Genomic DNA, 24,343 nt, shown 5'->3' on the forward strand with positions numbered 1-24,343 from the left:
AGCGATTTTCATTTCATTTTAATTTTCAACTGCACTGGCACACTGAAGGGCATGTTGAACCTCATTATCAATGCCTGCCCTTGTTGACAGTAGGCTTCTGAAGTATGGAAAGTAGCAGTGCTATGTGGCATGAGTAGGCTGGTAGAGTGCCATTGTCTTTATGGATATTCAGTGCAAGGTCTATTTTTGCTGTATAGTTCGGTACAGGGAGTGCTGCACCATTGAGGTGCTGTCTTCTGGATGAGTTCTTAAAAAAGGCCCATCTCTTCTTTCTATATTGATCTAAAAGGCCTGTGACACAATTTTGAAGAGTAGCAAATTGACTCCTGGTGTTTTCACCAATACGTATCCTTCAATCAATATTGCTCAGCAGAAAATTACTGGTCACTATCACACTGTCGTTTGGAGGAGCTTGCCACAATTCTTACATTACAATATACATTTCATTGGCTGTAAAGCACATTGGCTGTCCCAATGTTGTGAAACGCGCTATATAGATACTATATCGTTTTTTTTTAACTGATCAAAGATTCGAAACAAAACACAATGCTACCCATCTCCTTTTCATTAAGTCCAATTTATAATTTACCATAGCTAAAACTTAAAAGAAAATCATCTTCTTCCCTTGATATTCAATTTAAGACTAGCCAATCCAAATTTGAGTGAAGTTTCAGAGAACTGCTTTGAGCTTAATTTTCAGACATAATGATAGAGACACTTCCTATTTAATTATACTTTCAAGAATCATTTCTATAGTTTGTAACTTCAGAAGTGTGCTCTGAAGAGCACTAATCAAAAGCTTGTGACGTTCTGCTTCTTGTATTTAACACTCAGCATGATGAACAGATTTTTTACAGCAATGGTTTCTTTTCATTTACAGAATCCTCTGAATGCACCAGATGAGTCCAACAGTGATTGTATTTTCATAGGTACTCCGACATACCTCACGTTATTTTCTCCAGTGCACAAAGTAAAAATAGTTCTCATCGTGAGAAGAATTTAAAGGCTGCAGACTTTCTGCCCTCACAGGCAAACCAATATTATTTTTAAAACATTATAATTAAATTATATGATGGAGATTGCCATACAAAACATTTCTTCCACATCTGCAATTGTGACGTGGTCCTCTCCTGCTCACTGTGCCGATGATTTTTACAGCATCATGTACCATCCCAACTGGAATACTCTACTCTCTGGATATCCGAGGAAAAATTTTCAGAAAGAGGAAAAAGTGGCCATTAGTCAGAATCGGTTGGCCATTGATAAGCTGACTCCGCTGACCATGTACATCTTGTGCATCACGTGCCAGCCAGCCAACCCTATCAATGAGCAATGTACAATTTTTAGCACGTCACCCCAAAATGCTGCCGCGGTTACCAGCAGGAAGAAAGACCTGGCTCTGGGAATATGGTTGACAAGCAGCATACTTCTCCTCATCATTGCTGGTGTACTATTATATGGCTGCCTCCACATTTGGTGCTGCAAGAGGAGAGAACATGCTGAAGGCTTCGGTATGAGCTCGGATCAGGCTAGGATGAAAGCTTGGAAGAAAAGAGTGATGGAAACTGCGCTTGAAGATCGCTTAGATACGCCCTGCAATGTTGTTCTCAATACAGAAAGCGGAACCAGAGAGGTTTCCCTTTCCCAGGTGGACACCATAACTGAAAATCCTTTCACATCAAAGGATGCTGCACCATCGACCACAGATGTTGAGACATAATCTACAAGCTGCAGTAATAAAAATAATGGATGACAGTCAAAAGTGTGGTAATTAAATAGCGACCTTCCACATGATCAGCTAAAATATTGGAATATCTGGATAGCAGTAGAGTCACAGTATTTATACTCTAGTTGATTATTTTAGATTTAATTGCTTTTGATTGGCTTTTTCCGGTCTATGATGATTTTGTGTTGGTATTAGTGTTAAAGTCAGAAACTTCTGCATTTTGAAATTGTAATTTAATTGTAATTCGACCAAATGTTAATAATGTTTCATCGTGACGTGAAGAGAAATACGCATTGAACTATTAATTCTGCAGTGTTTAAGTTGGTTTCATTTGTATGCAGCAATTTCATTCTATTGTATTATTTCCTGGAGGAATGCCAGTATGTTAAACTGTGAACACCAATGTAATAAAAAATTAAACAATTAAAAGTACCATTGGTGGTCTGTTTACGTTATCCAAGTTTAAAATTGAAAAAAGTAAAGTAAGACATTTTTCTCAGTTTAAAGTCCCGTAACAAACCTACAGAAAGGAAAATCAGTGTTACAGTAATACTGTCATTAATCAGACACAAGCAAGAAATTAGACCACATATTCTCTGTACAGAAGAGGCAAGGAACTATCAGCAACACCATTATGCAAACTAAACAAACTAGCTGCATCTGAAACCAACCCCGTGAACCTGGTCAGTTACGTAACAATTCAACCCATTCTAAGAACAAAGAACATCCCATCTTGTTGATTATCTGCAGTCTAAAGCCAATTTCATCCTAAAAGCCAGTTTTTACTTGAATCAATAGTTTTTATAATAAAAAGGTTTAAAAGTATACAAATTGTGTTGCACGCGGATGGGGATATAACTAATTATTCCTGGTATCTTGGATCAAATTCAATCCAGACTATTGGGATTAAAGTCTCTTGATTGCTGGGTATTTAAGGCCCTACATGAAATGAATTTGAGAAGTCTCAATCCAGCTCTAAGTGTACATGTTTATCGAGAACAAAACTACCACATTAGGCAATGGCACTTAGCAGTAATCAGAAGGACTTGAGTGGAAATAGAAATGTCACATTAGTGAAATAGGATAATTAGGGCAAAGGCGGTAACAAAGTATTAATCGTGGTAAAAGTGTTTGATACGTGCACAAGGGTGCTCAGAACCTTGTGCAGTGCTACTTTGATTAGCATGAGAAGAATTCAACCAAAATAAATAAAACAAATTGCTGTGAATAGACCAGCTGCTGTAGTACAAAATGTTCCAGATATTAAACTGATTAGGCATACGCTTCCCCTTTTCAACTCTTGGCTGAATGCCATTCCACTTCTGCAACTATTTTAAAATTGAGATCTCTTTTCCATGAGTTGCTCAATTTCATAACACACTAAAAGCTTCATGAATGATATCAAGTTACTTCCAACAAAATTGTGTTTCCCCGCAGACGATAGCCTTCTGAGGAATTTATGTGGCAGACATAATTTTATTACTAACAAAGCCCGAAGCGAAGGAGACAGCCCCAAGAATTGAAACTCAGTGAAAAACCCTGGTAAGTAATGCAAAAAAGACTGAAGGGTCAACTGTTAATTTAAATTCAACTACAAACAATTTCATTACCTTGTCATACAAACTTTGGCGCAAGTAGACACAGTACAACTAATACTGCGATTAATATTTGGGTTGGGGCATTTATTATTTGTAAGTGTGTTATTTGCCATTAAAAGATCTTAGCAACAAGTCACAGTGCAGATCAATGCTCCCTCGAAACTGCATGGCACCTAGCAACCATAAGACCATAAGGCATAGGAGCGGAAGTAAGGTCATTCGGCCCATCGAGTCCACTCCACCATTCAATCATGGCTGATTTCAACTCCATTTACCCGCTCTCTCTCCATAGCCCTTAATTCCTCGAGAAATCAAGAATTTATCAACTTCTGTCTTAAAGACACTCAACGTCCCGGCCTCCACCGCCCTCTGTGGCAATGAATTCCACAGACCCACCACTCTCTGGCTGAAGAAATTTCTCCTCATCTCTGTTCTAAAGTGACTCCCTTTTATTCTAAGGCTGTGCCCCCGGGTCCTAGTCTCCCCTGTTAATGGAAACAATTTCCCTACTTCCACCCTATCTAAGCCATTCATTATCTTGTAAGTTTCTATTAGATCTCCCCTCAACCTCCTAAACGCCAATGAATATAATCCCAGACGTTCATCGTATGTTAGGCCTACCATTCCTGGGATCATCCGTGTGAATCTCCGCTGGACCCGCTCCAGTGCCAGTATGTCCTTCCTGAGGTGTGGGGCCTAAAATTGCTCACAGTATTCTAAATGGGGCCTAACTAATGCTTTATAAAGCTTCAGAAGTACATCCCTGCTTTTATATTCCAAGCCTCTTGAGACAAGTGACAACATTGCATTTGCTTTCTTAATTACGGACTCAACCTGCAAGTTTACCTTTAGAGAATCCTGGACTAGGACTCCCAAGTCCCTTTGCTCTTCAGCATTATGAATGTTGTCACCGTTTAGAAAATAGTCCATGCCTCTATTCTTTTTTCCAAAATGCAAGACCTCGCACTTGCCCACGTTGATTTCATCAGCCATTTCTTGGACCACTCGCTTAAACTGTCTAAATCTTTCTGCAGCCTCCCCACCTCCTCCATACTACCTGCCCCTCCACCTATCTTTGTATCATCGGCAAACTTATCCAGAATGCCCCCAGTCCCGTCATCTAGATCGTTAATATATAAAGAGAACAGCTGTGGCCCCAACCCAAACATCCCTGCTCAGATTGCATACAAGTTGCCCCCCTTAAGTAACAGCACATGTTGGGCTGTGGAAGAAATTTTAAAGGGTTCACGTATTTTATTTAATGGGCTGCTCACTACAAAAAAGATAGAGAATACGGTGGTGCCGAGCTCCATTTAAGTTAAATGCATTTTAATTAAATCATTTTGCCCATCCTAGAGAGAATAGTGAAGGAAATACAAAGATTAATTTCTCAAGTGTCTCTGCAAGGTTCCAATTTCTTCACAGTAAAGGTCTGGATGAAGAACAAAGAAAGCATTTTACCAATTGATACAATGATCAAACATTCCTTCTTTCCCTCCCCGCACCTCGTTCATGCCCATTCCACTACTACCCCCCCACCCCAACAACCCCGACACTGTGCGCTCCCAAACTCTTGTCTGCTTTTTGTTCAAGAGGTCCAATCAAAAATCATGCGTCACAAATAATCAGCAATACACCACAAAATAGTGCATTGGACAAAATCGGTGGATAGTGCTTGTGCACTTGGGCTGCCATGGAAAGCAGTTTCTCACAGAATGGGGTTTAATTAAACTGAGTTGGAACATTTACAAGTGCAGCTGACTAGCTAAGATATTGTAACTATCATGCAGTATTGTTAGTTGTATAACACCCATTTTAGGTTTAGACTCAGCTTGCATGATGTAGTAGTGAACTAAATTCAGAATTGAATTTAAATCAACAGCTGATCAAAGCAAAAACTTGCCTTTTACAGTAACTAGATCCTAAGATAAGCAAAATCATAATATTTCACCTTTCAATTATAATATCTCTACAACCCAAGGCATTTTAAGTGTTCTGATTTCCTCAATTCGTCAGCCAAGTGGCCTATTCGCTTCACTTTAAAATAACAAGAACTGTATTTAAATAGCCCCTTTAATGTGTTGAGATGACTCATGGCACTTCATGGGAGCGTTATCAGACAAAGTTTGACAACTAAATTCATAAGGACATATTAGGAAAGATTGGTCAAACAGGCCAGTTTTAATGAGCGTCTTAAAAGAGGAATGAGAGCTCGAAAGGCAGATAGATATGGGAGGGAATGCCAGAGCTTTGGGCCTTGGCAGTTGAAGGCATGGTTACAAATGGTGAACCATGCAAATCCGCAATGCTCTAATGCCCAAAACCGGATATCTCAGAGGGTTGGAGATGATCACATAGCCAGGGAGGGATTTGAAAACAAGGGCGAGAATTTTAAAAACTGAAATCGTTGAGATTTAGTCGGTTGGTTGAAAAAATAAATTTTGCCAAAGGTCTTGCACTTATCAGAACAATCGTAAGAAGACCAATATTAGGGGAAACATCAAATTTATGTTGTATGAAAAAAGAGTGCTAATTGGTTAACAAGCAGACCCTGATAGGTAGAAACATTGCCATGGAGACGGCACCAGTTAATGGTGACTGACAGTTAACTGCCAAGCATTGTTTGAAAATTTAAACCAGGCAGCTGGATTCTGATTGGTCACTGCTTTGCCCTGAGGAATGAACCAGAGAATGGTTATCCTTCATTCCTCAGGGCAATGTCTTGACCGATCAGTTGTTTCCCCTGACTTTGTTATTCTTGCAATTGTCCTGATGAATGCAAGACAAAAAGCTTCAAGAAAATGTATTTTTTCAGCAATATTCATTGAGATTTCTTAGCCGTTCTACACAGCATAATGATCCAAAACGTGGGATCATCATTTTTAGCCCCACCTCCAATACTGTTATCATAGAAGGGAACCATAAGAAATTGAAAGGTAAAAACAATTGTGATGAAAGGTCAACAATCTGAAATATTAACTTGGCTTCTCTCACAACAGATGCTACCTGACTGCTGTGTTTTCCTATATTCTGTTTTTCAATGGGTGCTTGTTAAGAACAGTTATATAGAAAGTACCTTTATAAATGTCATCATTATTTGGACCATGGATTTTAATTTCCATTATGGAGTTGGATTCAAAATCTCAATGCAAGCTGGCCAAATTCAAGCAGTAGTAACTGAACCACAGAAGACAGCATGGAAAATACAGAGCATCACAGAGGTACACATCAAGGGAGGCAGTGGCATATTGGTGCTGGACCTATAATCCAGAGATCCAGGGTAATGCTCTGGGGACCTGGGTTCAAATCCCACCATTGCAGATGGTGAAATTTGAATTCAACAGAAATCTGGAATTAAAAGTCGAACGATGACCATGAAACCATTGTTGATTGTCGTAAAAACCTATCTGATTCCATTAGGAAAGAAATCGGTTGCCCTTATCTGGTCCGGCCTACGCGTGGCTCCAGATCCACACCAACTCCCTTTAATGCCCTCAGGAATGGGCAGATCACTGCTCGGCACATCACTGCGTCGATGAAGCAAACCCATAGGTTTTTTACCCATTTAAAATTCTTGCATGGTCCGTTAAGAAAATCTGGTTTTCAGACACCACCAGTTTTTGGATTGTCGGACTTGAGATACTGTATGTGTATGAAACAATGGCAGATTAAATTTAATATGGACAATTGTAGAATATGGGGGAAATGAGCAATACAAGTACCCCATGAGTATCCACAAAATAGTCACGGGTGAAGTTATAAGAACTGTGTCAGCCGTAGCGAAGCAGTAAGGGCAGCACGGTAGCATAGTGATAAGCACAGTTGCGTCACAGCTCCAGTGTCCCAGGTTCGATTCCTTGCTGGGTCACTGTCTGTGTGGAGTCTGCACGTTCTCCCCGTGTCTGCGTGGGTTTCCTCCGGGTGCTCCGGTTTCCTCCCACAGTCCAAAGACGTGCAGGTTAGGTGGATTGGCCATGCTAAATTGCCCTTCGTATCTGGAGGGGTTATTGGGTTAAGGGGATAGGGTTGAAGTGAAGGCTTAAGTGGGTAGGTGCAGACTCGATGTGCCGAATGGCCTCCTTCTGCACTGTATGTTCTATGGTCTATGTAATCAACTATGCAAACAAACAGAATTCACAACTACTGTTGTTCCTGCAGCATAAATCAAGATAAACAAGCTTGATGAACATGTGAGAACCATGAGCTATTCAATCAATATTTCATCAAAGCGAGAGCAATGCAGCAGGCAATCTACTGTCTACATGGCAAGACATCATTTAGGCACACAGTTAGAAGACGGAAAATCAGGCATCAACTTTTATTAACAGCCAGAGCAGCATTATTTACAAAATGGTTAATAACAGACCTCACATTAGATGAACTCCAAAAGGGAGGCAAACAGTTGTTTTAATATAGAGCTTAGGAAACAAATTATTTCTCTGCCAAACAACAGAAAAGTGCCCTGGCCCTAAAAACAGACTGGGTTTAATACTTGTGCTCAATGTATACTGAAATAGTCACAAAGAAAATTACATCTAAATGCACTGAAGCATTACCTTATTCTCCAGCACACCATGATAACTTCAACCATATATGGTGGGAGACGGTGGTCAAAATTAAATCCATCTTCAACGCTTTCAATCCCACTCCAAATGAATGGCAGAACAATGGATGCCTGTTAACCATTAGCTATTAAATACAATTTAGGGTGCCCACTCATTGAGGCAATATTTAAAGGCAGCTTAGGTACGTTACCATGGCATCAGGGGTAGTGGAACTCTAAAGATTTTTTTTAAAGCGTGGGCAGTATTTGCAGTAAAACAGTTCTCTAACAAAATCAGCTGAATGAAATTTATATTTTTCAGGACTCCATACTTTAGTTTCACATATTGATCACCTTTGTTTCGCCCCCAGTCCTAAAACAGAACCTTGTTCTCTATCTCCAACCAACTGGACTGTCCCTACATCATAGAGTGAGGTCATTCAACCCATCCTATCAGTCCCAGCTCTGAAAAAGAGCTATTCAGTTAGTCCCATTTCCCTGCTCTTTCCCTATAACCTTGATACATTCAAGTATAAATCGAGGGCGGCCAAGCGGCGCAGTGGTTAGCACTGTTGCTTTACTGCGTCGAGGACCCGGGTTGGATCATGGCCCCAGTTCACTGTCCCGTGTGGAGTTTAGTCTCATCCCACAACCCAAAGATGTGCAGGGTAGGTGGATTGGCCACGCTAAATTGTCCCTTAATTGGATAAATAAATAAAATAATAAATAAAATATTCAAGTATGAATCCAACGCTCTTGCTCTCACCCACACCCTCACATTGCTCAAATATTGGCTCCAGATTTTCCAATGCCTCGAATTTAAGGTCTGCATTCTTATGCTTAAATTCCATTACTATCCCTGCAATTTTTCCCTCCCGTTTTATTAATAAAGAATGATGTGGACATCACTGGCAAGGTCAGTATTTATTCTCCAACTGCCCTTGAGCCAGCCGTGTATGGGAGTCACATATAAACCAGACTGGGATAAGGACAGTAGATATCGTTCCTGATAGGGCATCAGTGAACCAGTTCGGTGTTAGATTCATGGTCATCATTACTAGCTTTTTTTAAATTCCAGAATGATCTGAATTTCAATTCCCTAGGTCCACTGTAGGATTTGAATTACTATAGCTGTATTATTTGTCCAGGCTCTGGATTACTACCCTAGAGACAGAAACACTCTGCCATCATGGAAGAAACCAAAAACTCGATATTCCTCCCAACTCTGGCTTCTTGTGCATCACCAACAGCTGACAAAACTTTACCCTTATTTAAACAGTCAAATTCCCAGCATTTTCTGAAAGGCGGCATCTTAGGGACATTTAAGCGACTCTTGGACAGGCACATGGACAGCAAGCAGTAAATTGAAGGGGCGTAGAATTGCTTGATTTTAGATTAGGATAAATGGTTGGCACAACATCGTGCACCGAAGGGCCTGTACTGTGCTGTACTATTCTATGTTCTAAGGCATCTCTGAAAACTCAGAACTCACTCAATACAGTACTAAAGTGCAAGACACAAACTGAAAAGCCGAATGTGGCAGATATTGGGAATCTAAAATAAAACTGAAAATGATGGAAATGCTCAGTAGGTCAGACAGCAGCTGTGGAGACAAAAAGGGTCTCAACAGACGTTGTTTGATCTGAGTATTTGCAGCATTTTGTGTTTTTATTACTAAGTGTCAGACTAACTTTCTGCACTCAAGCCCTAGAATGTGGCTTGAAGCCTGACCTTTAGAATCAGAACCAAGTGCAACCATAAGGCGAGATTGAATGCGTCAATTTCTTGAATCATCAAGCTACGTTTTAATATTTTTTAAAAGCACATCTTCATAAAACTCAAAACAATAATAACTTTATTAGTGTCACAAGTAGACTTACATTAATGCCGCAATGAAGCACTGTGAAAATCCCCTAGTCACCGCACTGCGGCGCCCGTTCGGGTACACGGGAGGGAGAATTCAGAACGTCCAATTCACCTCACAAGCATGTCTTGCGGGAGTTTAGTTGAAATTAACAGAATTATATAGTGAATGAACTGAGACTAAAGCAAATTATTGCGAATGCTGGAATCTGAAACTAAAACAGAAAATACTGGACAATCTCAGCGGGTCTGATTGATTAAATTTTTGAATTTGAATGTCAAGACACTGGCAAACATCCTGAATCTCATTAATAGAAACATAATTTAGTTTGTTGAGTCACGATAATTAAGTAGCCCTGATAATGATAACTCCTATGCACTGGTATAACACAGCTAGGGAGATTGTGAAGTATTGTCTAGTCATAATATTATTCTATAATAGAGGTCATTTTAAAATGGAAGTTACGTAAAAATGAAAGATTGGAAGTTTAAGCTCCTGAATCCATACCCTCTCCCCAAAAGTCTAGATATTTAAGTACACAAAATTAAGCTAAGGACAATGTGTCACAAAGTCAAAAGCAAAATACTATGGATGCTGGAAATCTGAAATGAAAACAGAAAATGCTGGAAATACTTCACACTTTAGGGAGCATCTGTGGAAAGAGAAACAGAGTTCATGCTTCAGGTCCTTCTTCATTTCCAGCAATTTCTGTTTTTATGTTACAAAGTGTATGAACAGAAACTGAATCACTTCTTTCTAACCAGAAGTGAAGGACAGATACAAAGAAAGCCACGAGTCAGCCTTTTCCACAGGTACAGAACAATTCAACAGCAATGCTAAGATACAGAAATAAATAAGAATACAGAAATGCTAAGAAATAATTATTTTGTCTTCGGTCAACTGGCAGCAATGACTTTTTATTCTTGGGGATTCTGCAAATATATTCTCAATAGGTTACAGTAATGAAACACCTCGTTTAATATCTTTCATGTTTCCCTTTCTTTAAATAAAGGATCTGCAACGGGCGATTTTTAGCACAATGGTTGCAATTCCCAGCAGTCTAATTTGCAGCACAATAGGCGTCTCATTAACCATATATCACTAATTCAAGACTGCTGACAAAATTCAGTACAAATTCATTCCTCTTCTGTGGGAGCATCACAGAAGGAATTGCTGAATACATCAATAATCATTGCATCTGAACGCGTCTTAAAATGGCGATTTACCTTCTTTCGTCAAAAAAATTAGAGATGGAGTTAAGCACAGCAGAAAAAGAGTATGAATGTTTAATGAACTCAATATCTAATCATAGAATGTGCTGAACTGAAAATTTGCTCGCATGTTTTTAAATTCCTCCGTGGCCTCAGCCTTCGTCCTCATCTCCCCATCTCTGTAACACCCTCCAGGCCTATAATCCTCCCAAGATATTTGCACACCTCCAATTCTGGCCCCTTGTGCATCCCTTGATTGAAATATTAACACTGTTACTTAATCCACAAATGCTGCCAGACCAGCTGAGCAGTTTCAGCATTTTCTGTATTCATCAGATTTCCAGCATCTGCAGCATTTAATTTTTACCTGGTTTTATTCGCTCGACTGTTGGCGTTCTTGCCTTCAGCTGTATAGGCCCTAGCTTTTGTAATTTTCACCCAGGAGTTCTCTGCCTCAAGTTGCTCCTTAAAACCCATCTTTTTGACAAAAGCTCTTTCCTAAAAGCTCCTTCTGAGTCACGGTGTCATATTTTGTCCCACAAAACTCCTGTGAAGCATCTTGGGATGTTTCATCACATCAAATACATTACCTAAATGTGAGGTTTTGTTGCTACGATCCCAAAACCAGTCACTACCCAAAAATGGGGTGCTATTTGAACTTAGAAATAATGACCTGAAAGACAGGTTATATTACTGTAAATACAGTCAAACGTCAGATACCTATTGTACATCTTCAGTACCATTTGCTTAAAGGCATTACAAACCTGAAATCAACAAAATTGCAAATAGCTCAAATAACCAATGAGATCAAACATGCTGATTGATTCAAATAAACTGACTAGTTGGGTATCAAATGCCATAAAGCAGCGGAGCAGTGTGAAAACCCGAGTAAATGATCAGCTTTTTCTATTTACAAACCAAAATACAAAAATGGTTTTATCACTGACCATCTCTTTTTTTTTTTAAAGCTTGTTCACAGATGTGGGCATCGCTGGCTGGGCAATCGTTCATTGTCCATCCCCAATTGTTCTCGAGAAGGTGGAGGCGACTTGCTTTCTTGAATCACTGCATTCTATTTCGTATAGGTACAGCCACAGTGGAGAGTTCCCCCCACTGTTTCCCATTGACTTCAATGTTTTGAGAGCTCCCTGATGCCACACCCATTCAAATTCTGCCTTGGAGACAAGGGCAGTCACTCTCACCTCAGCTCTGAGTTCAGGTCTTTTGTCCACTTTTCAACTAAGGCTGTGATGAGGGTCAGAGCTGAGTGGTGGGCAGTTTATTGCTAGGTGCTACTTGTAGCACTGTCGACAACACCTTCCGTCACTTTGCTGATGATAGGGCAGTGATTGGCCTGAATGAATTTTTCCTGCTTTTTTGTGGACAGTTTTCCACATCGCCGGGTAGATACCAGTAGATGTACGGGAACAGGTGGTTTAGTCATGGCTGATTCTGGAGTACAAGTCTTTAGTACTAAAACTGGGATGTTGTCTGGGCCTATATACTTTGCAGTATCGAGTGCCTTCAGCCTTTTATTGTTACCACATGGAGTGAATCATATTGTCTAAAGATTGGCAACTGTAATGCTGAGAACCTGTGTCTGGAATGGGCTGCCAGAGGTAGTAGTGGAGGCGGGTACAATTGTGTCTTTTAAAAAGCATTTAGATAGTTACATGGGTAAGATGGGTATAGAGGGTTATGGGCCAAATGCGGGCAACTGGGACTAGCTTAATGGTAAAAACTGGGCGGCATGGACTGGTTGGGCCGAAGGGCCTGTTTCCATGCTGTAAACATCTATGATTCTATAACCTCAGCTGGAAGCCAAGATGGTCCATCCACTTGGGACTTCAGTGCAACAGATAACCATTGTCAACCAGATGTGCTGGGCTCCTTAATTATTCAGAATGGGAATGTTTGTTGAGCCTCTTCCTCCTAGTGTTGTTTACATAAAACATAGAACATACAGCGCAGAAGGAAGCCATTCGGCCCATCGAATCTGCACCTACCCACTTAAGCCCTCACTTCAACCCTATCCCCTTAACCCCTCCTAACCTTTTTGGATACGAAGGGCAATTTAGCATGGCCAATCCACCTAACCTGCACATCTTTGGACTGTGGGAGGAAACCGGAGCACCCGGAGGAAACCCACGCAGACACGGGGAGAATGTGCAGACTCCGCACAGACCCAGCAGGGAATTGAACCTGGGACCCTGGCGCAGTGAAGCCATATTGCTAACCACTATGCTATCGTGCTACCCACAAAAGTTTAATTGTCCACTCCCATTCACATATGGGTGTGGCAGGACTGCAGATCTTGGATTTTATCTGTTTGTTGTGGGATTGCTTATGGATGCAAGGTTCTCAGCCTATCACATGTAGCATGGCAGAGGTACCACACAACATGATGAAAGATACCCTAAGTGAGAAGTGTAGACTACATCTCCAGAAAGACTTTGTGGCAGCTCATGGACAACAGGCAGCACGGTAGCATTGTGGATAGCACAATTGCTTCACAGCTCCAGGGTCCCAGGTTCGATTCCGGCTTGGGTCACTGTCTGTGCGGAGTCTGCACATCCTCCCCGTGTGTGCGTGGGTTTCCTCCGGGTGCTCCAGTTTCCTCCCACAGTCCAAAGATGTGCAGGTTAGGTGGATTGGCCATGATAAGTTGCCCTTAGGGTCCAAAATTGCCCTTAGTGTTGGGTGGGGTTACTGGGTTATGGGGATAGGGTGGAGCTGTTAACCTTGGGTAGGGTGCTCTTTCCAAGAGCCAGTGCAGACTCGATGGGCCGAATGGCCTCATTCTGCACTGTTAATTCTATGATATGTATCTGCAACAGACAGATTCCTACAGGCAAGGTGAAATCGTTTAAGACAGAGTTAGATAGGTTCTTGATTAATAAGGGGATTAGGGATTATGGGGAGAAGGCGGAGAATGGGGATGAGAAAATATGATTGAATGGCAGAGCAGACTCGATGGGCCGAGTGGCCTAATTCTGCTCCTATGTCTTATGGTTTTCTGGTTATTTTTCCCACCTTGTTTGTTCTCTCACCACCAGCTGCAGGACACAGTCTGCCAGGTATGTCCTTCAGGACTTGGCCACTTGGTCAGTAGTGGTGTGAGTGAATCACTCTTGGCGATTGACTCTTAAGTCCCCCAGCCAGAGTGAATTCTGTGTCCTTGCTACCTTCAATGCCGTTTCCAAGTAGCTTTCAACATGGAGGAGCATCAATTCACCAGTTGAGGGAAGGCAGCAGGTAGAAATTCGTAGGAGGTGACCATGCCCATGTTTGACCTGATATCATGAAAGTTCATGGGGCCAAGAATCAATACTGAGGACTCCTGCCCATATATCTCTGCCATTTCTGGTGGAGTTGTCCTATTGGTAGGACAGAAGGTACCCAGGGATGATGACATGATGATTGTCACACTCAATTAGCCAATGTCAGACTGTTACTTGACTAATTTGCGGGACAGAGCTTCCAATTTCAGTTCCAGAAATTAATGAGGAGGGTATTGGAGGGTCGACTGGCCAGGGTGTATCTTTGTCGATTCTAAGGTCGATGGTGAATGGTCCATCCTTTATATAACCTTATTCGACTTCCCTCGTAGCAGTTTGATACAACTGAGTGGTTCACAAGGCCATTTGAAAAGGCAACTAGGTTAGCCATGCTCCTACCATTTCATCTCCTCAATCCCAGGAATGACTTTCCTCCATTCAACCTACTACCCTCATCACTGAAGCCTGAGTTTTACCAGATTATCCATTTGCCTGGGTTTTCCTGCCAGTGTTCCTGAAACCGGCAGTATACTACACCCATTTGCAACGCCATTTACAGTGTGCAACAATCAGTACAGACTTTTGGACACGGAGTAGTAACTGCTTGGAAACTCCTTGGGACATTATGGAAACACAAATTGTTACTGTTTGGAACTGATCCTCTGTCTGGTTGAAGAAACAATGATTGTTAAAAAAAAACATTTTTTTCAGGCAAGCAATGATTATTTAAAAAACATTTTTTTTTTTTTAAACAAGTATGCTTTTAAGTTATGAGAAGAAAACCTCCAGGGCACACAAACTCAACTTTTATTTCAATTGTAATTGTGCTGTTTTCCATGAATAATCCTAAACTTAAGGCCTTCCTAATTTCTGGTAGCGTACTGCCCCTGACCTTGCAAATTCTGGTACCATGCAGAAATGCCTCAGATCCTTAACGTTGTCTTTCCGAAACTGCAACCGCTCGCACAATTAAAAAAAAATTCTTTCCAATTAAGACCGTAAGACATAGGAGCGGACGTAAGGCCATTCGGCCCATCGAGTCCACTCCACCATTCAATCATGGCTGATTTCAACTCCATTTACCCGCTCTCTCGCCATAGCTCTTAATTCCTCGAGAAATCAAGAATTTATCAACTTCTGTCTTAAAGACACTCAACGTCCTGGCCTCCACCGCCCACTGTGGCAATGAATTCCACAGATCCACCACTCTCTGGCTGAAGAAATTTCTCCTCATCTCTGTTCTAAAGTGACTCCCTTTTATTCTAAGGCTGTGCCCCCGGGTCCTAGCCTCCCCAGCTAATGCAAACAACTTCCCTACGTCCACCCTCTCTAAGCCATTCATTAAGGGGCAATTTAGCGTGGCCAATCCATCTACCCTGCACATATGTGTGTGTGTGTGTTTTTTGTGTGTGTGTGGGTGGGTGGGGGAGGGGTTTTGGGGGGGGGGGGAGAAATCGAGAGAGCGAGAGCCAGACAGATAGACAAAGGGACAAGCATGACTTAATGGTTTCCTCCCAGTCCAAAGATGTGCAGGTTAGGTGGCTTGGCTTTACTAAATTTCCCCGAGGTGTGGTTACGGGGATAGGGTGGGGCATTTGGCCTAGCTAGGGTGCTCTTTCAGAGGGTTGGTGCCGTCTCGATGGCCTCCTTCTGTACTGTAGGGATTCTATGATTTTGAGACACCAGTGCAGCAGTTAGGCTATGCTCTATTTCAAAGGTGCTATCTTCTGACTGATATGATATTGAGGTGACTTTGCTGGCACAGGCACCTTCGCAGGATGGAAGAAGGATGAATTCCCAAGGATTTTTTGTATAATAATAATCTTTATTGTCACAAGTAGGCTTCCATTAACACTGCAATGAAGTTACTGTGAAAAGCCCCTCGTTGCCACATTCCGGCATCTGTTCGGGTACACTGAGGGAAAATTTAGAATGTCCAAATTACCTAACTTTCAGGACTTGTGGGAGGAAACAGGAGCACCCGGAGGAAACACATGCAGATGTAGGTAGAACGTGCAGGCTCCACACAGACAGTGACCCAAACCGGGAATCGAACCGGAGACCCTGGAGTGGGGAAGCAACCGTGCCAACCACTGTGCTGCCCATGGTGCTGTTGTATGGTGAGGTAGCCAAAGCCAGAAACCAGTAGGACCACCAAGGCTTTGTTACAAGGCTGCCTGCAAATGACATGGAGACCCTCAACATCAATTTTTGCCGCTGGAAGACATTCATTGACATCAGAGGAAATGGCAACATCACCAGTGGGCCAGTGCGCACCACCCTGGAAATCAGTAACTTTGCCTCAGGCCCCAAAACCAAAAGTAACATCCAACAACAATATCTGATAACCACTTCATATGCAGCAGTGGTGGCAGAGTTGGCAAGGGGCCTCTTCAGCCATCAGCAAAAGGGCAACGTATGAAGTGACCCCATACCCCCAAAATTTGATGTGCTGCATATCCATCACCTTACTTAGGTGGGAGGATGCCAACGACGATATGTTGAGATCCCACCTCTCTATTATTTATCGGTCAAGCAACACCATCAAAAAAGATTACTGATTTTGGTGCGGAGTTTTATTGGCGGCTTCACAAATTGTCTACTGCGTTTGCCTACAAAACATCTGAAGTCGGCTTGTGAAGAGCTTTAGGATGTCCATGAAAGTGGCTACGTAAACGCAAGTTTGTACTTCATGAAACACAAAACAAACTTTAGCATAATTGTGACAAACACAGACAGCACGTAAGACAATTAAGACTCAGTAGTATACTGACAGCTGCATCTCTTATTGCCAATTTGTCCAACTTAATGCCATCTTCCTCCCAGCACAAATTCAGATTGCTAGGTTACACACATAAATGTGACAGGATGATGCATAATCATCCCATAGAGTGAGGGATGCAATCACTTCTGCAGGGGGTTGGAAAGAAATAATTGGCAAACAGAATGTAGAATATAAGAAGGGGAAAGAAAAATACGGAATATACAGAAATACCGATATAAAGGGAGAAAAGGACACAAAGTAAAATGCAGCAAGAAAAAAAATTGGCAGAGCTGACAGGTATTTAATTTACATAAACGACGATGTGAGAAATGCAGAAACAAAGCCAGATTGATTGCAGGGAAGGAGAGAGAATTCAAGAGAAAAAAAAAGAACAAAATGCAAAACTGGAGCCAAAAGGGTAATATTATAAGAATGAGGAAGGGGAGCTAGTGGAGACAGTCACATTGAGATTTTTTGTTTGTTCATGAGCAATAGAATTGAAAGATGCATCATATTTTACACTTCTTCATAGAATGCATGGTTTAGAAAACAAGCGCCATACGTTCCTGAAGGGGAAGGGTGATAAGACCAATGGTATAGATAGAATGAGGGATGAGGCTCTGCATCAAGACGTTAGGGAGCTAGGCAGTAGACTAAAGAGCAGGGCCTCAAATATTGTAACCTCTGGATTACTCCTGATGCCACGTGCGAGCGAGTACAGAAATAGGAGAATTGGGCAGATGAACACGTGACTCAGGAATTGGTGCAGTGGGGAGGGGTTCAGATTCCTAGGATCATTTCTGGGGAAGGCGAGATCAGTACAAGCAGGACGGTCTGTACCTGAACCAGAATGGGACCAACATCCTTCCGGGTCGGTTTGCTGGTGTTGTTAGGAGGGATTTAAGTTAGTTCAGCATGGAGAGGAGACACAACATGTTGAGTTTCAAGGGATAAGGCGAGGCTGGATGGCCTCTAATTTAATGCTAGGTGTATCACAGGTAAGGCAGATGAGTTAAGAGCTTGTACTGACACATGGAGTTTTGATATTACACAATCACAGCGATGTGGTTGAGGGAGGGGCAGGACTGGCAGCTCAACATTTCAGGGTTTAGTATCTCCAGGCAGGACAGGGGAGGGTGTAAAAGAGGAGGTGGTGTTGTATTATTAATTAAGGAATCTGTTATTGCAGTAAGGAGGGATGGTATCTTAGAAGAGTCTTCTAGGCCTTAGAAATAAAAAGGGGGCAGTCACAATGCTGGAAGTGCATTATAGACCATCAAATAATCAGCAGGTAATAGAGAAACAGATATCAGAAAATTCACTGAAACAGATGTTAGAAAATTCATTGAGATGTGTAAAACAATAATAGAGTAATTATATTAGGGGATTTCAACTTTCCCAACATTAATTGGGATAGTCACATTATAAAGGGTTTAAAGGGAGCAGATTTCTTGAAATATATTCAAGAGACTTTTTTTATATCAATATGTGGTCGGTCCAAGGGGTGGCGCAGTGCTGGGCCTAGTTCTGGGGAACAAAGCCAGCAGGTGTGCGAGATCGCAGTCGGGGAGCATTTTAGTGATAGCGACCACAAATTGGTCATGGAAAAGGAAAAAGATGGTCTGCAAAAAAGGATTTTGGATTGGGGAAAGGCTGATTTTATTAAAATAAGGCAGGATCTGGCCAAAGTAGACTGGGAACAGCCACTTCTGGGTAAATGTATAGCAGAACAGTGGGGGATGCCTAGGAATATTCAGGGCTGGCTAGGAAGGCAAACAGAGGCTTTTAACAGGTGCAAAAGGAGGAAATCAAAAAATCAGTTCGGGGAGCAAAGAGGGGGCACGCAAAAGTACTGGTGGGTAAGATTAGGGAAAATCCCAAAATATTCCAGAAGTATCTCAAGGGAAAGAGTCGGACCCATTAGAGATGAAGGGGCAATCTGTGCGTCGAGCCGGATGACATTAATAGGGTGTTAAACGAGTACTTCACATCTGTCTTCACTTTGGAAAAGGACGATGTGGGTGCAGAATTCAGACAGAGGGACTGGGAGGTTCTTGAGCAGTTTGACATAGGGAATGAGGTGGTACTGGAGGTTTTGGTTGGCTTATAAGTGGACAAATCCCCAGGTCCAGATGAGCTATATCCCAGACTGCTGTGTGAACAACGGAAGTGTGTGTGTGTATGGGGGAGGGGCTGATAAGTTTTCAGATGGCATGACGATTGGATGGGTGGTTGACAGTGGAGAAGATCTTAGGTTGCAGGAGGATTATAGACGGATTGGTCAGATGAGCAGATCAGTGGCAGATGGAATTTAACCCTGAAAAGTGTGAGGTGATGCACTTTGGAAGGACTAACAAGACAAGGGAGGGCTTAACGAATAGCCGGACACTAGGATGCTCAGAGGAACAGAGTGATCAACAACTGAGCAACACTAAAATGTAACTTTACTTAGTTTCTACACTATGAAAACAACAAATAGTAAAATAAAACATCGTGCAGGGTATACTAACCTTGGTTCCATATAAATACTGCGGATGTGCATTTGGCTGTTTATCTCTTTGAAACTCTTGGGAGAAGGGCAGTATCGTACGGACAAATCTGTGGGGAAAAGAATAATAATGGAAGGTATGACATTTTATTGAAAGCAATACACTAACTATATTTATGCAAGAAAATAGTATGACACATGGTGCATCTTCAAGATAATAAACCAAAATGAAGCTCTTCTAAAGTTAGGACTCAACATAGTTTAACAGACCAGGAAGATCTGAAATTTAGTCTTCAGAGTTACCTGATCTGCATAATGTTAGCTGTGGGGGAGTTGATTGGCAAAAATCAGCTCACTGTCAGCTAGATTGCCATCCAATGGCTACTTGCTACAAGTGATGAGGTACTGACAAGCCCCAGCACACATAAATAATCAATTTGCATTATTTATGTCTTTTTTACTTCAAGTTGTCCCAAAGCATTTCTCAAGCAACAAGGATACTTTTGAAATATAGTCACCCTTGTAATATAAGGAAATGCAGTGACATATTTTCCCAAAGCAGTATCCCACAATAAATCAATAAGTAATTTTTAAAAATGATAGCGGTTGGGGAAAAATGTTGACCAGAGCATTGTAATTGCTCTTAAGTTGTGCCACATAATCCTATGCAGCCAACCCTGGGCAAGTATGCAATCAATTCCAGCTCCACATGTCCCAGAGTCACGACACAAGTGAATGAACCATAATTCTTATAAAAATTCCCAAAATCTTTAGCCCTTGGCTGCACAATAATTACAGTCACCAGGTTTGTAAATTAAAACACAATTACTGTTTATTCATAACAAGGTTAATGGTGAAATGCACAGATGCAGCTGGTTAAATATTAATAAGTATCAAACTACAACTGTATTTAGCCTCTTCCCACCCTCTACCACACACACAAGATAGGCAAACATAGAGGGACGAAAATGTAAATGAAAGAGAAAAGAGTCTTTGCTTCAGATGATGGGTCCTTGCAGCCTTTCTCCACTTTCGCTGGGAAAACACAGTTTGTACTCTCAGTTTCTCTGGTGAGACAGAGTCCATGTTTCATTAGGCTTTTCTCTCGGTCGTAGCCTACCTTCAGGCTCTGTTTTCAGGAATCCAACACCCACAGGCCTATTGGAGAGAGAGGGTTAGCTGGATCATTTTTGAAGTGGCTATGCAGCCATTTTCTGGAGAGGATTTAGCTGGATTGGTCACCTCCGCTGCCAGAATCAGAAGTGAGACTAAAATGGAACCTCGTGGCTCGGAGAAATATTTCAGTGGGATAATGTCCAATCACCACCTGTTACCGGGCAGAGCACAGCATTCTGGGCTCATTCCATTGGTCACCAGCCAAATCAATCAAACCGAGTCCCAGCCCATCTGTGTCACTGGTGCCAGTTCACAATTTAAATCAGTACAGTCTTCCAGATGCTTCAATTTGAATTAAAGGCACAGGCCAAGGCTTTCTCTTTCTTGAATTAAAATGGCAGGCTGCCTTAAAGACACACGCCCTGATCAAAAATGTAACGGCCAAATAAAAGAAACGGGGAAACAAGGGAACAGACAGGCAATAAACAATAAAGAGCAGGAAGAATCCTTACCGACATATAATAGTTCTTCAGTAATGCATTGAAATATCACCAAAATACATTTGGTGCTCAGGTTTCTGGAGCAAAGCTTGACCTCTCAATCTTCTGACTCAAAGGCAACAATGCGACATGAGCCAAGCAGTTTGTTAAAGTTCAGGCTCTAGGTTTTCATATACAGGATAGCCATTTATCCAAAATATGTTCAGGCAGATAGCACCCAATCATAACTACAGGAGACTGAGAACTGCCCAAAAATAGATTAAGTAATCATGTCATCAATTTGCTATTTGTGGGACCTTTAGCAAAGTGCTCGGAGACATCACAAGGATGTGATAAAGCAGCAGATAAATGCAGCTGACTGCTTATTGTGATATCAAGGTCAGAGAAGCAATTATAATGCCAACAGGAAAGAAATCTCAAAACTTTCTATTCTAATACCCAACATAAAAATATGTCAAACAAACAACTTTAATTATTAAAAGCAACATTATTCAAGGATGCTTTTTAAAAATGTAGGCTATCCGCAAGCTATTGGAATACTGGCATTCGACTCAAAACTTTGTGCACATCTAAAAATTCAGAAAGTAGAAACATAAATGAAAGCTTCTTTGTGTGAAGTCAAGAAAACTAGCTTTTAGAAACACATAACAATAATATATGCATTAAGAGAGAATTATTTCTTAATTGCGAACAGAACTCTTCCAATTTAATGCAAAACAGATAATCTAGGTTAAATGTGTTTTTTCCAGTACGCAATAAGCAAATTAATCCAAATGAATATGATGCTAGTGTGTGGTTGAAGATATAACTCTGGAACCTGTTTTGATACAGGTTTGTAACAAAATACATTTTTTTAAAAATGTAACTCTAGGATCGGGCTCATCATAGAATCTGCAGTACAGAAGGAGGCCATTCGGCCCATCGATTCTGCACCAGCCCTTGGAACGAGCACCCTACGTAAGCCCACATATCCACCCTAATCCTGTAACCCCACCTAATCTTTTTTGGACACTAAGGGCAATTCAGCATTGCCAATCCACCTAACCTGCACATCTTTGGACTATGGGAGGAAACCTGAGCACCTCCCGGAGGAAACCCACGCAGACATGGGGAGAACATGCAGACTCCGCACAGACAGTGGCCCATGCTGGGAATCGAACCTGGGACCCTGGAGCTGTGAAGTGCACCAGGCAAGGGCCCACTGTACAGTTACGGCACAGGCATCTATCCAACGTGGAAAATTCCTCAGGTTATGTCCTATCCACAAAAAAGCAAGACACATCCAATCCAGCCAATTACCATCCCTTCAGTCTACGCTTAATCATCAGCAAACTAACAGAAGATGTTGTTGAAGTGCTTTTAAGCAATACTTCAGCAACAACCTACTTACCAGTATTCTGTTTGGGTTTCACCCAGGCCACTCATCTCCAAAGCTCATGACAGCTTTGATCCAAATGTGGGCAAAAGAGATGAATTCCATCAGTGATGTGAGAGTGACTACCTTGTCTATCAAAGCAGCATTTAATGGAACGTGACATTAAGCAACCCAAGTAAAAGCAGGAATCAGGGGCGAAGTCTCCCACTAATTGAAGTTGTATCTTACACGAAAGAAGATTATGCAGTTGTTGGAGGCCAATCATTTCAGCCCCAGGGCATCGTTGCAGGAGTTTTGCAGGGTAGGGTCCTAGGTCAAACCTTGTCATGAATGACCTTCCCTCCAGTATAAGGCCATAAGTGATGTTCAATGGGGATTGCAGCATTCAGTAGTATTTACAACTCCTCAGAAACTGAAGCAGTCCTTGTCAAATGCAGCAAGCCCTGGACAACATTTAGCTTTGGGCTTATAAGTGGCAGGTATTACACAAGTACCATCCCCAAAAGAGAGTCTAACCATCTCTCCTGACATTGTCAGGCATCATCATTGCTGCATTTCCCACCATCGATATCCAGGGGATTATCTACTGTTACCACAAGAGCAGGTCAGAGGTTGCGAATTCTGCAGCAACTAAATTGCCTCCTGACAAGCGCAAGTGAGGAGTGTGATGGAAAAGTCTCCACTTACCTGGATGACTCGAATCTCCAACAACACTTGAGAATCTTGACACCATCCAGATCAAAACGGCTTGCTTGATTGGCACTCCTTAAAGATTTACCCCCTCCACCACCAGCACACAGTGGCAGTGGTGTGCATCATCTACAAGATGCACTGCAGCAACCTGGCAGCACCTTCCGAGCCTGTGAATCGCATCACCAAGAAGGTGATGGGCAGCAGACACTACCTGCAGCTCCCCTCCAAGTCATGTAGCATTCTGACTTGGAACCATCTTGCTGCTCCTTCATTGTCAGTACATCAAAATCCTGGAACACCCTCCCTTGATGTACTGTGGATGTACCTCCAAACTCTTATTACAAACTCATCTAGGGTACTGCAGTCAAGATGTAGCCCACCACCACCTTTTCAAGGGAAATTAGTGGTGGGAAACCAAAGCTGGCCCCGTGCCAGTAACACTCCCCTCCCAAGAACAAACCCCAAGAAAGTTATCTCCTTGGAAGAAAAACTGAAAAATCATCTGGTTGGCAATGAAATGGTTACCTTTACACAGTTACCTTAATACATAAAATTTACTCCGATTCCTCATTTCCCTTCTCTCCAGAACACACTCTACCCTTGCATATTCAAATTGTCTTTTGGGGTGAGTCAGGATACAGCAATGCCGAAATGATCACACATCCTTGCTACTCCACGTGCCACAAACTCGCACATCTTATTCCAAACTCATTTAGGGTAAAAGATGGATGTTCCTGAAGGTGGGGGTGTCCAGAACCAGGGGTCACAGTCTGAGGATACGGGATAGACGGTTTAAGACAAAGAGGAGGAGAAATTTCTTCACTCAGAGAGCGGTCAGCCTGTAGAATTCACTACCACAGAACGTAGTCGAGGCCAAAAAGCTGTATGTTTTCAAGAAGCAGTTAGATATAGCACTTAGGGTGAATGGGATCAAAGGATATGAGGAGGAAGACGGGATGAGGCTATTGAGTTGGTTGATCAGCCCTGATCATAATGATTGGTGGAGCAGACACAAAGGGTCGAATGACCTCTTCCTGCTCCTATTTTTTATGTTTCTACAAGTCGGCACTCATTGGTGTGCTCTACTGTCAATGGAGCTATTTGAGTGCTAAAGAAAATGACATCAACAATATATGATGTAAAGCACATACTAAATACTTCACATCTGAATTGTTAAATTCTCTCAT

The 24,343-nt window shown here is 41.8% G+C and overlaps 1 protein-coding gene and 1 pseudogene across 2 annotated transcripts in view; one reads left to right on the top strand and one right to left on the bottom strand.

The window, feature by feature from the left end:
• The window catches only part of cyfip1 (cytoplasmic FMR1 interacting protein 1), a 275,966-nt gene that overhangs the window by 63,524 nt on the left and 188,099 nt on the right, over window positions 1-24,343 (bottom strand). For both annotated transcript variants that reach the window (XM_072477252.1, XM_072477253.1), the window contains exon 23: window positions 19,495-19,582. In XM_072477252.1, the coding sequence (XP_072333353.1) occupies window positions 19,495-19,582 (88 nt within the window). The remainder of the gene's footprint in view (window positions 1-19,494; window positions 19,583-24,343) is intronic.
• Window positions 726-835, top strand: LOC140392212 (small nucleolar RNA U3; annotated as a pseudogene).

The sequence above is a fragment of the Scyliorhinus torazame genome, chromosome 15 (assembly GCF_047496885.1).
Source record: "Scyliorhinus torazame isolate Kashiwa2021f chromosome 15, sScyTor2.1, whole genome shotgun sequence".
NCBI classification, from domain to species: Eukaryota; Metazoa; Chordata; class Chondrichthyes; order Carcharhiniformes; family Scyliorhinidae; genus Scyliorhinus; species Scyliorhinus torazame.